This window comes from Cherax quadricarinatus, chromosome 22 (genome assembly GCF_038502225.1).
Source record: "Cherax quadricarinatus isolate ZL_2023a chromosome 22, ASM3850222v1, whole genome shotgun sequence".
Classification (NCBI taxonomy): domain Eukaryota; kingdom Metazoa; phylum Arthropoda; class Malacostraca; order Decapoda; family Parastacidae; genus Cherax; species Cherax quadricarinatus.
The window spans coordinates 3,902,145-3,914,981 of NC_091313.1; the positions used below are offsets into that span (position 1 = coordinate 3,902,145).

Consider the following 12,837-nt stretch of genomic DNA (forward strand, 5'->3'; position numbering starts at 1 on the left):
TCATTGATAACTAGATCACACTGAAACCCTTGATTACTGAGTCATCTGGCTGGAAGGGTACTCGCCGTTGAGAACAATAAACAAAATCAATTATTTTGATTTCTTAAATTCATACAGCAGATCCGCTCATATTACAACACAAAGAACTGGATTGTCTTCTCAGAGAGCTGCGAGCTACGAAGTACACGATTTGTCCGTATGGAATAATAATATGTCATATTCTTGAATGCAATTCAGGCCATTGCTTTTTCTCTCAAAGAGCAATATTGGGCTAGTTTTTCCTTGAGAGGTAAGAAACCTTCAGATAACAATATTAGGTTGATGGATATTGCAAGGAACGTACCAGATAATTAGATGTTTTTATAGAACAGTATCATCTTACTAGATCCTCTAAGAAACGAACCTATGCTAGTTTGCCAGATATTTTCATACAAATTTTCCAGGCAATGTGTTTTTGACGTGCCATGACAACCTGTCTCCCGAGGTCGCCACTCCATTACCCAGCTCGCCATTCCAGTACCCAGCTCGCCACTCCACTATCCCAGCTTCTTTTCACAGAGAAACCAGTTCTCACTCTCGCAGTCCCATTCCATAGCTCGGTAGCCTCTACCCCCATTGAGGGCCAGACAGTCTCCAGACTCAGGGGTCGCTGCCCAGTGGTCCTCGCTGGACTCCAGTTCCCTGCCGTCAAGCCACGTCCACTTCCTAGGTCCGGTGATTGTTCCCCCGAGCCACACGTACCAGAAGTCTAGGGGATGAGAAGAGAGGTATCGTTGGAGAACTGTCCAGACCGTAACAGGTGTATTATATTCTTCAAAGTATTGTAACAGAAGTGGTATGATGTTCAACAGTGGTAGAAGTATTATGGTGTTCAGCAGTAGCCGTTATCTATCATCTGTTATCTATTTCATCTGCTATCTGTCTCATCTGCAATCTATTTCATTTGTTATCTGCCTCATGGTATATATCTTATTACTATTTATCTCAACTGATACTTATCTCTATTATATAATCATCTATCTCACCTGTTATCTTAACTGTTATCTATCTAATCTGTTATCTGCCGTAATTATCCTTCTAATCTCTTATCTATCTCATCTCCATCTATCTCCTTTGTTGGTAAAAGCATAACAAAAGGATTATCTGAGATGTAGTTTGTTAGCGAATCTGGATTGATTAAGCCACTCGGGGTGAAACGTTTTCTTTCCTTTATTAAAGTAAACGTTTCGCCTGGTCTGTACATAAGTGTCATTTACCATGTGTGGTTAAGTTTCGACAGTTATACACCTGAAAGTGATTATAAGAACATAAGAACATAAGAACGAAGGAACACTGCAGAAGGCCTACTGGCCCATGCGAGGCAGGTCCAAGTCCCTACCGGCTTAAGCCAATGCACCCAACCTAGTCAGGTCAGGTCACATTGACTTAAGGGAGGAACACGGCAACCGACCTGTTAGCACAAGCTATCAGGTCCAACTCACACCCACCCACATCTACTCATGTATTTATCCAACCTATTTTTAAAGCTACACAACGTTCTGGCCTCTATAACGGTACTTGGGAGTTTGTTCCACTCATCCACAACTCTATTACCAAACCAGTACTTTCCTATATCCCTCCTGAATCTGAATTTTTCCAACTTAAAACCATTGCTGCGAGTCCTGTCTAGGCTAGATATTTTCAGCACACTATTTACATCCCCTTTATTTATTCCTGTCTTCCACTTATAAACCTCAATCATATCCCCCCTAATTCTACGTCTTTCTAGAGAGTGCAGTTTCAGGGCCCTTAGTCTATCCTCATAGGGAAGGTTTCTGATACATGGGATCATCTTTGTCATCCTCCTTTGTACATTTTCCAGAGAATTTATATCCATTCTGTAATACGGTGACCAAAACTGTGCAGCATAATCTAAATGAGGCCTAACCAAGGATGTATAGAGTTGAAGAACAACCTGAGGACTCCTATTATTTATGCTTCTTGATATGAAGCCAAGGATTCTATTAGCTTTATTGCGAACACTTATGCACTGTTGTCTTGGTTTCAGATTACTGCTAACCAGAACTCCTAAATCTTTTTCGCAATCCGTAATATTAAGATCTACATTATTTAGTTTATATGTGGCATGGTTATTGTCCTGTCCAACATTTAGAACTTTGCATTTGTCTATATTAAACTGCATCTGCCACTTCTCCGACCACTGCATCAGTCTATTCAAATCTTCCTGGAGTGCTCGAATGTCCTCGTCAGAATGAATTCGACGGCCTATTTTGGTGTCATCGGCAAACTTGCCGATGTCGCTCTTTATGCCCTCATCTATGTCGTTTATGTAGATTGTGAACAGCAGGGGGCCCAACACTGACCCCTGTGGAACACCGCTCGTGACGCTTCCCCACTCTGATTTCTCCCCATTTATGCAAACTCTCTGCTGCCTATTTGTCAACCATGCCTCTATCCAGGAAAAAATTTCTCCTCCTATTCCATGTGCTTTAATTTTCCTCAATAGTCTCTGATGTGGGACCCTGTCAAAAGCCTTACTGAAGTCCATATACACAATATCATATTCATTACCATGATCTACCTCCTCAAATACCTTAGTGAAAAAAGTTAATAAATTCGTAAGGCAGGAACGCCCCTTTGTAAAACCATGCTGAGATTCGTTGATTAATTTATGCTTTTCAAGGTGGCTACGAACTGCCTCGGCAATTATTGATTCCATAAATTTTCCCACTATGGAGGTTAGGCTTATTGGTCTATAGTTCGAAGCTAAGGACCTGTCACCTGTTTTGAAAATAGGTATCACATTTGCCATTTTCCACTTATCTGGCACCATGCCAGTTTGTAGTGATATGTTGAAAAGATTAGCCAAAGGTGTGCTAAGCTCCTCTTTACATTCCTTTAGAACCCTTGCATACAGTTCATCAGGGCCTGGGGATTTGTTAGGTTTTAATTTATCTATTTGCCTAAGGACCATGTCACTTGTGACCCTAATAGTGCACAGTTTATTATCGTCCTGTTCTACATAATTTATCATTACTGGAATATCGCTGGTATCCTCCTGTGTAAAAACTGAGAGGAAGTATGTGTTAAAAATTCTACACATTTCCTTATCACTGTCAGTGAGCTGACCCGAGGAACTTTTGAGTGGGCCTATCTTGTCCCTGATCTTACTTCTGTATACCTGAAAGAATCCTTTTGGGTTAGTCTTCGATTCTCTTGCAACTTTAACCTCATAATCTCTATTTGCTTTTCTAATTCCCTTTTTTATTTCTCTCTTTAACTGAATATATCGATTTCTTAATTGCCCCTCTCCTCTTTTGATTTGCCTATATATGCCTCTCTTTTGACCAATCAGATATTTTAATCTATTGTTCATCCATTTAGGATCATTTTTGTTTGATCTGATTTCCCTATTTGGAACATAATTTGACTGAGCAGCTAGAACTATGCCCTGGAAAGCATCATATCGGCAACCATCACCACCTACCTGACCCCTAGTCAGGTCATTCCAGTTCAGCCCACCTAAGTAATTTTTCAGTCCTATGAAATCAGCCAAGCGAAAGTCAGGGACGGAGACTTGATTGCCATTATTAGGGGAATTCCATGATATGTTAAAACTGAGTGATTTGTGATCACTCTCCCCAAGCTCATCATTAACCTCAAGATTATTAATTAGTGTTTCCCTACTGGCAAGAACCAAGTCAAGGAGGTTATTTCCCCTAGTTGGCTCTGTCACAAACTGTTTTAAAAAACAATCCTGGATCGTATCAAGAAAGTCACCCGACTCTAAATTTCCTGTCAAATTGCTCCAGTCAATCTGTCTATAGTTGAAATCTCCCATTAGCACAACATTTTCGTATGTAGATGCCTTACGAATTTCGTCCCATAGAAGTTTACTGCACTCCCTATCAAGATTTGGGGCCCTGTAAATCACACCCAAAATTAGTTTTTCTCGGCCCTCGAGAAGCTGTAACCAAACAGATTCAGTGGCTGACGCTTCTAATTTAATATCTTGTCTAACACAACAATTTAAATTGTCTCTGACATACATCGCTACTCCACCACCTTTCCTGTTGACCCTGTCAGTGTGGAATAATTTATAGCCTTGTATGTGACATTCAGAGGGCATCTCTCTATCTTTCAGATTGAGCCAGGTCTCTGTTATAGCAATAATATCTATGTTTCCTGCACTTGCAATTAATCTTAGCTCATCTATCTTATTTCTAACACTCCTGCTATTAGTATAGTAAACCTTAAGGGAGCTAGTCCCTTGCTGCCCTCTGCTGTCCCCCTTTGTTTGCTGACCTGTTCTATTGTCTTTATTTATAACTTCATGCTGAATGCCTTTTATACATTTACTGTTTCCAACCCTAGTGTTGCAACCTGCTTGTTTCCCACACACACCCATACCTCTATCTTCCATCAGTTTAAAATCATAGGCATTTCACCAATGGCCTTCTCAATCGAGTCTGCAAGTGCTACCACCCCTGCCCCAGAGAGATGAACCCCATCCCTTGCATACATATCATGTTTGCCATAAAAGTTGTTCCAGTTGTCAATGAATGGGATTGCAAGTTCCTTGCAGTATCTGTCTAGCCAGCAATTTACACCAATTGCCCTAGACAACCATTCATTTCCTACTCCCCTTCTAGGCAAGATGCTACATATGATTGGGATCCCTCCCTTAGACTTAATGAAATCTATAGCTGACCTGTACTTATCTAGCAGCTCTTCTCTCCTACCCTTCCCAATATCATTTCCACCAGCACTGAGACAGATAATGGGCTTGTTCCCATTACCTGACATGATATTATCCAGTCTGTTGACAATGTCCCCAACACCAGCTCCAGGGAAGCACACTCTATCTCTCATCTTCTTATTCCTATTACAAAAAGCACGATCAACATATCTTACCTGAGAGTCACCAACCACAAGAATGCGCTTACCTTCATTAGCAGGGGCAGTAGTACCCTTACCTTCACTGGCCACTGAAGTACATTCATCCTGGAGAACAGAGAAGCGATTTCCTACCTTCAGATCTGCACTCTTAACTTTCCTTACTCTGATGCGCCTCCCATTACTGTGAACAACTCGCCACTTGTAGCAGGTGCTGGGCTGCACCTCACTGCTGGTAGCCGTTGCTACCACCCCACCTACAGCCTCCTCACAGTGAGAGACAGACTGCACCTCACTGCTAGAAGCCTCATTCCCCACATCTCCAACCACCTCACACTCTCTCCCAGGCCCATTGAGGTGGACCTTCAGCCTCCTAATCTCCTCCTGGAGAAGCAAGACCTCCTCCTTCAACTCTCCAACCTCAGCTTTTAAAACACTGTAGAAGCAAGCCATGCTTTGTAACCGTCCACGCTAATCCCCAAGCAGCTCAGGGTCTGTGACCTCACGTGACGACTGACCACTGAACACTGTGTAATCATGGTAGACCAGAATCAGCTGAGGCTGGTATACCGGGTGCTATCATGGTAGACCAGAATCAGCTGAGGCTGGTATACCGGGTGCTATCATGGTAGACCAGAATCAGCTGAGGCTGGTATACCGGGTGCTATCATGGTAGACCAGAATCAGCTGAGGCTGGTATACCGGGTGTTATCATGGTAGACCAGAATCAGCTGAGGCTGGTATACCGGGTGCTATCATGGTAGACCAGAATCAGCTGAGGCTGGTATACCGGGTGTTATCATGGTAGACCAGAATCAGCTGAGGCTGGTATACCGGGTGCTATCATGGTAGACCAGAATCAGCTGAGGCTGGTATACCGGGTGCTATCATGGTAGACCAGAATCAGCTGAGGCTGGTATACCGGGTGTTATCATGGTAGACCAGAATCAGCTGAGGCTGGTATACCGGGTGCTATCATGGTAGACCAGAATCAGCTGAGGCTGGTATACCGGGTGCTATCATGGTAGACCAGAATCAGCTGAGGCTGGTATACCGGTTATCATGGTACACCAGAATCGGCTGAGGCTGGTATACCGGTTGTTATCATGGTACACCAGAATCACCTGATTCTGGTATACTGGGTGTTATCATGGTAGACCAGAATCAGCTGAGGCTGCCCTGATGGGTAGGCATCTACAACATAAGATTATATTATTTAGTTTATTCCGTAAGATATGCTGTGATAATGGATAGATTACTGTGGATGGAGGTTCGTTGACGTAATGGCAGTATGGGTTGTACAGAAATGCCAGTGACATAAAATACAAAGTGTGTGGGCAGAGACAGGGCCATACACTGGCACACTATGTCTTAGTGTCCGGACATCCAACCTTCCCGGGACACCTCCATGCCAACCCTACAGGATATGGCTAGAAGAATGAATTATTTTTGAAAAGATTGCATCCCAGTAATGACTAATATTACAGTGGGAATAAGATTCTTAAGTATTTTTGAGATTGTACTAACTCCATACTGTACTGTGTCCATTAGCTACACGATGATATATATCCTCACCGAACATAGGTGTATTTGCGGCAGGGCGACAGCTGATCAATTCGGACTTCATGGTCTCGTGTGTCACACAGCAGAAGGGAAGTATGCCAGGCATGAGGAGGTCAATGACATCATAAAGAGAAGCCTCGCCACAGCCCGTTGCCCAGCTCAACGGGAACCCCAAATGCAGAGGTCTGACGGAAGTCAAAAGCGTCCTGATGGAGCCACTATGCTACCTTGGAAGGATGGAAAGCAGATTGCCTGGGACTACACATGTGCCGCCACATTGGCAGACACCTACTTGTCATACTCCGTAGTGGAAGGGGGTGGAGCTGCCAGCCACAGGGAGACCCAGGAGATCCGCAAATATGAAGACCTTCCCCCTTGCTATAACTTCATCCCAATAGGGTCGGAGACCCTTGGAGCATGGGGCAAGTGTGCTCTAAAGTTCCTAATAGAGCTGGGTGAAAAGCTCATCATAGAAACCAAGGACCACAGGGCGACCAGCTTCCTCTTTCAGAGACTCAGTGTTGCAATCCAGAGAGGAAATGCCTGCAGCATTCTGGGCACGCGGCCCACCGCCGGGGAGCTGGACGAAGTATTCGAGATGTAGCTCTGAGTCACCTATGTTGTTTTACTTTTTATCGTATTTTTGTGAATGTTTTGTCAATGTATTTTGTCTTTAAATAAAATATACATAAAATATAGGGGGTGGTAGGAGAAAATTCTCAAACAGCTTCAGGGAGAACCTTGAGCTTTCCATGAAGCAAGTTTATTCTTTTCTCTGAGGATGAGGGTCCCTATAACAGTTCTAGAGGTGGTACCTCCCTATATATATATATATATATATATATATATATATATATATATATATATATATATATATATATATATATATATATCTTCTTGAACCCATTTGAATATTCCACTTCCCCTACCATACCATCTTTTTATTCTTTTTGACCAATATTTTATTACATAATATGGTACAAAAGTTATAAGAGATACATTATTGATATAAAGATGGTATATACAGTACATGAGGTGTGAGAGATGCATGTCTAGTACATATTATTACGTGTTTGTCACTGATTATAATGTGAAACTTTCATCCAGCTCCTCATTTTAGCTATCAGAGACCTAAATACAATGTCTTACTACATGATTAATAACATGACAGCTTTTAAGATTATTTTATAAGGTCTATCTGTTCTGCATAATGTCTAGTGCTAAAATGCTTTAACAAATAAAAAAATAAGAATTTTACTGACCTGACCCCAACTTGCGTCGGAGATAGTGCCTGGCTGCTGTCAGGTCCTCTGGGGTGGCCAAGTCACCTCCCTCCTGCTGGCAGCGCTTCCTTGCCTGCTTCCACGACAAACTGGGGTCCTTGTGTGCCCAGAAACATCCGCCAGCAGCAATTTCGAACGGCTCAACGCACCCTGAGAGAAATTCTTTAAAAAATTTCGAACGGCTAAAACAAACCTTAAAGAAACACCCGCATGTGATACTTCAAACAACTCAACAAGACTTAAAACAGCAGTTTCCTTATTGAGCGACTCGACAGTTATTAATACAAGTAAATAACTTGAGACGCAGACTGAAATGCTTCGTGCTAATCATGTGCACATCGCTCTTAGATTCATGAATTAATACTGACAGCCTCTTGGATAGCAGCATTTATCCACTAGGTGAGAATATTTACATAGCGCATTGGTTTCACGCTTAACATCGGAGGATCTAGCCCTGATACCTCTCCTTGTACTGAATGACCCACAAGGGTTTAGTACTTCACATAAAAATGTCAGTCACATTATTTACAGATATAGGCTTAAATACCTTGATGGGCGGGTGTTGGGTCGGCGCTGCCTCTGTACTGGAGCAAGACACTCATCTTGTCTTCCATGGCCTTCACCTCCTGTTCCACCTCCTGCAGCCCCTCCCACTGCCTCGCCACCAGCTTCTCCAGTTCTGACACACGGGTTTCCACTGGCTGCGAGAGTTTCTTCTTGCAGGAGTCTCGTCGCCCCTCGAGTATAGCTGAGATTTTGTGAATGCCCGAGGAGATTGTGTCCAGAGGAATCCGGTGGTCTGCGTCGTCCTCATCTGCGGCTGTAAAAGCCAACACAGCCGTCAGCAGGAGGCGCAGCAGCAGTCCACGTTCGAGTCTCATGGTGCTTAATTGACACTGAAGGGCAGGAGTCAGCTACATCCCCCACCCCCAATAACCCACTTTATATTGCGTTGCCAATACTCACAACCCAACTATCGCAAAATTGATCTTAAACATTCATCGGTTCCTTCAGTGATATGCTTTGGTACTGACGTACTCATGTGAGAGGTATTTACAGAGCTGTAGAATTTGTAAAAATTAGGAGAGGTTCAGTTAAAAATAGTAAATACACGGCGTCTTACTCTCGTGGGCGCCTCTTCCTATACAACATGGCCACCAGTGCCGAGCGGGCCAGGGGCTTCAGTGCTTAGTGCTGCTAGTGCCCAATCAGTCGCAATGAAACCAGCAACTTGGTACAGCAGATCAGTCATGGTGGTGGTGCTGCTGGTAAGTGCCTCCACCCTCAGCCAGAAGACATCACATCAAACACTCTCCGAAATCATGGACAGGATCACTGAACTCACGAAACGAAAAGTTCCTCTCTGCGAGGAACACACAGTGAAGGACGACTATGTTATGACGCAGGTGAAGGCCTTGCAGGAGATCACTGAGTTTCAAAACGGTGTGCTAAGTGACCTTCGCTACATGGCTAGTAAACTGAGTGAGAACATCGACGAATACTTGCCAGGGAATCTCCGGACAAAGTCAGCCTCCGTCACTAGTGTCGTCTAAGATTCGCTGTTACTAGTAAGTGAGACCCGCTTTCTCTCAGACACGGTGAGTTAAATGTGATATTGAGACATTAGCCTTCACCGATGTGGATGGAAAGTAGGTGGTAGGTAAGAAAGTGGGTAGAGCCAGGAACAATGCAACTTACAATTTCATTTATTTTTCCATGTAACCAAAATCCTCAGTTTACCTTCAAATAAGTAAAATAAACCTGGATCAAAGACAATTTATAAAATTAAAAGTCGTGCTGCATGTTTTTGTGTTAAGAAATGCGTTCAGGTGTGCAGTATATCAAAGAAAAGATAAAAGAGGATGCGTCACTCTGGGACACAACAGACCTGGTTGTTAAGAACACGCCAGTAAATCGCTTAATTCTCCCCAACCTTCCCGCCTCATATATGTGATTTATTATGCTATGTTTACAAAAAAATTATAATAATTATTTTTTGTCTATGAATTCTACTACAGTACGTTGCTAGCAAGTAAGCTAAAGCCTCTGATTCACGTAAATAAATATATGTCTCCTCGAAATTTCCAACTGCTAGAAGCAACGTGACAATATTGTGGTATTTCTGTCCTTTTAGTATATTCCTTCTGAACGGCAGCGCCATCTGTAGGGGGAGTATACTTGGCCAGTATTAATTGGTATATATGGTGTGGACAAAGAATATTATTCACTCAGATCACACTTCTCTACAAACTTTGAACAATTTTGTGCTTCTGAGGAAAAAATGTATTTAACATTACGGTTTTTGGGATTCTGAAAACGAATATGACCATAATAACAACACACTGGCTTAATAAAGCTAATACCCAGGACTCAACGGGTAATTCCAGCGGTGGTTCCTGCTGTTGGCCAACCGCTTCCCCACCTAGACTGTCTTGCTACGTGTCCGCTTGAGTAACAATAATATTGACCACTTGACCTCTGTTACCTGTTTTTTTCCCCCTTGACGAATAAACTAATAACAACAGCAATGTTACTGCAGTTCATGTTAGATTACTTTGTGTGTGTGTGTGTGTGTGTGTGTGTGTGTGTGTGTGTGTGTGTGTGTGTGTGTGTGTGTGTGTGTGTGTGTGTGTGTGTGTGTGTGTGTGTGTGTGTGTGTGTGTGTGTGTGTGTGTGTGTGTGTGTGTGTGTGTGTACTCACCTAGTTCTCACCTAGTTGAGGTTGCAGGGGTCGAGTCCAAGCTCCTGGCCCCGCCTCTTCACTGGTCGCTATTAGGTCACTCTCCCTGAACCGTGAGCTTTATCATACCTCTGCTTAAAGCTATGTATAGATCCTGCCTCCACTACATCGCTTCCCAAACTATTCCACTTCCTAACTACTCAGTGGCTGAAGAAATACTTCCTAACATCCCTGTGATTCATCTGTGTCTTCAACTTCCAACTGTGTCCCCTTGTTACTGCGTCCAATCTCTGGAACATCCTGTCTTTGTCCACCTTGTGTGTACTCACCTAATTTTACTCACCTAATTGTGGTTGCAGGGGTCGAGACTCAGCTCCTGGCCCCGCCTCTTCACTGATCGCTACTAGGTCCTCTCCCTCTCTGCTTCCTGAGCTTTGTCATACCTCTTGTGTGTGTGTGTGTGTGTGTGTGTGTGTGTGTGTGTGTGTGTGTGTGTGTGTGTGTGTGTGTGTGTGTGTGTGTGTGTGTGTGTGTGTGTGTGTGTGTGTGTGTGTGTGTGTGTGTGTGTGTGTGTGTGTGTATGTAGGTGTGTGAGTGTGCATTCGCCTAATTGTGGTTGCAGAGGTCGAGACTCAGCTCCTGGCCCCGCCTCTTCACTGAACACTACTAGGTCCTCTCTCTCCCTGTGTGTGTTTGTGTGCATGTGTGTGTGTACTCACCTAATTGTGGTTGCGTGTGTGTGTGTGTACTTACCTAATTGTGGTTGCAGAGGTCGAGACTCAGCTCCTGGCCCCGCCTCTTCACTGAGCACTACTAGGTCCTCACTGTCCCTGTGTGAGTTTGTGTGTGTGTGTGTGTGTATGTATTCACCTAATTGTGGTTGTGTGTGTGTGTGTGTGTGTGTGTGTGTGTGTGTATTCACCTAATTGTGGTTGCGTGTGTGTGTGTGTGTGTGTGTGTGTGTGTGTGTGTGTGTGTGTGTGTGTGCGTGCGCTCACCTAGTTGCCACGGCCCTACTACTACTACTACTTTCTTCCTGCCTCCCTGCCTGCCTGCCCTCTGCTGTAGTCTCCAGCAGCGGCCTTAGTAGCATCATCACCTTCCGGTGTTATTAACGGCTTTGGCATGTCCGTCCCGGCACTTGCTCACGTCATCACGTGTGTGTGTATGTATGCGTGTGTTTTAGTTACCATTTTGTTCTGTGCACATGTCCAATAGACACTAGGCCTGGTGTGTGTGTGTACTCACCTAATTGTGGTTGCAGGGGTCGAGACTCAGCTCCTGGCCCCGCCTCCTCACTGATCGCTACTAGGTCCTCTTTCTCTGCTCCCTGAGCTTTGTCATACCTCGTCTTGAAGCTATGTAAGGTTCTTGCCTCCACTACATTACTTGCTGGTCCATTCCACTTCCTGACGACTCTGTGACTGAAGAAATACTTCCTAACATTCCTGTGACTCGTCTTAGTCTTCAGCTTCCAATTGTGATCCCTTGTTTCTGTCTCCTCTCTGGAACATCCTGTCTCTGTCCACCTTATCTATTCCACGCAGTATTTTGTATATCGTTATCATGTCTCCCCTGACCCTGTGTGTGTGTGTGTGTGTGTGTGTGTGTGTGTGTGTGTGTGTGTGTGTGTGTGTGTGTGTGTGTGTGTGTGTGTGTGTGTGTGTGTGTGTGTGCCTGTGTGTGTGTGTGTGTGTGTGTGTGTGTGTGTGTGTGTGTGTGTGTGAGTGTGTGTGTGTGTGTGTGTGCGTGTGTGTGTGTGTGTGTGTATACTCACCAAGTTGTACTCACCTAGTTGTGGTTACAGGGGTCGAGTCATAGCTCCTGGCCCCGAATCTTCACTGGACGCTACTGGGTCACTCTCCCTGAACCGTGAGCTTTATCGTACCTCTGCTTAAAGCTATGAATGGATCCTGCCTCCACTACATCTCTTCCCAAACTATTCCACTTCCTGATTACTCTGTGGTTGAAGAAATACTTCCTAACATCCCTGTGATTCATCTGTGTCTTCAACTTCCAACTGTGTCCCCTTGTTGCTGTGTCCCATCTCTGGAACATCCTGTCTTTGTCCACCTTGTCAATTCCTCTCAGTATTTTGTATGTCGTTATCATGTTCCCCTTATCTCTCATGTCCTCCAGTGTCGTCAGGTTGATTTCCCTTAACCTCTCCTCGTAGGACATACCTCTTAGCTCTGGGACTAGTCTTGTTGCAAACCTTTGCACTTTCTTTAGTTTCTTTACGTGCTTGGCTAGGTGTGGGTTCCAAACTGGTGCCGCATACTCCAATATGGGCCTAACGTACACGGTGTACAGGGTCCTGGCCGATTCCTTATTAAGATGTCGGAATGCTGTTCTGAGGTTTGATAGGCGCCCATATGCTGCAGCAGTTACCTGGTTGATGTGTGCTTCCGGAGA

The 12,837-nt window shown here is 44.1% G+C and overlaps 1 protein-coding gene and 1 long non-coding RNA gene across 3 annotated transcripts in view; one reads left to right on the forward strand and one right to left on the reverse strand.

The window, feature by feature from the left end:
- Positions 1–290: 290 nt before the first annotated feature.
- Positions 291–12,837, reverse strand: part of LOC128689789 (killer cell lectin-like receptor subfamily B member 1B allele C) — a 29,959-nt gene continuing 17,412 nt past the window's right edge. The window contains exons 3-5 of one of the 2 annotated variants that reach the window (XM_053778258.2): positions 8,290–8,562; positions 7,722–7,892; positions 291–748 (exon numbers count right to left, since the gene is read on the reverse strand). In XM_053778258.2, the coding sequence (XP_053634233.1) occupies positions 537–748; positions 7,722–7,892; positions 8,290–8,562 (656 nt within the window). In that variant the 3' untranslated portion in view covers positions 291–536. Of the gene's footprint in view, positions 749–7,721; positions 7,893–8,289; positions 8,654–12,837 lie in introns of those variants that run through there. The other variant, XM_053778255.2, reaches the window with a different exon arrangement.
- LOC128689790 (uncharacterized) overlaps positions 8,782–12,837 on the forward strand; it is a 10,073-nt gene continuing 6,017 nt past the window's right edge. Inside the window, exon 1 of the long non-coding RNA XR_008407222.2 lies at positions 8,782–9,310. This is a non-coding gene — a long non-coding RNA (uncharacterized lncRNA). The remainder of the gene's footprint in view (positions 9,311–12,837) is intronic.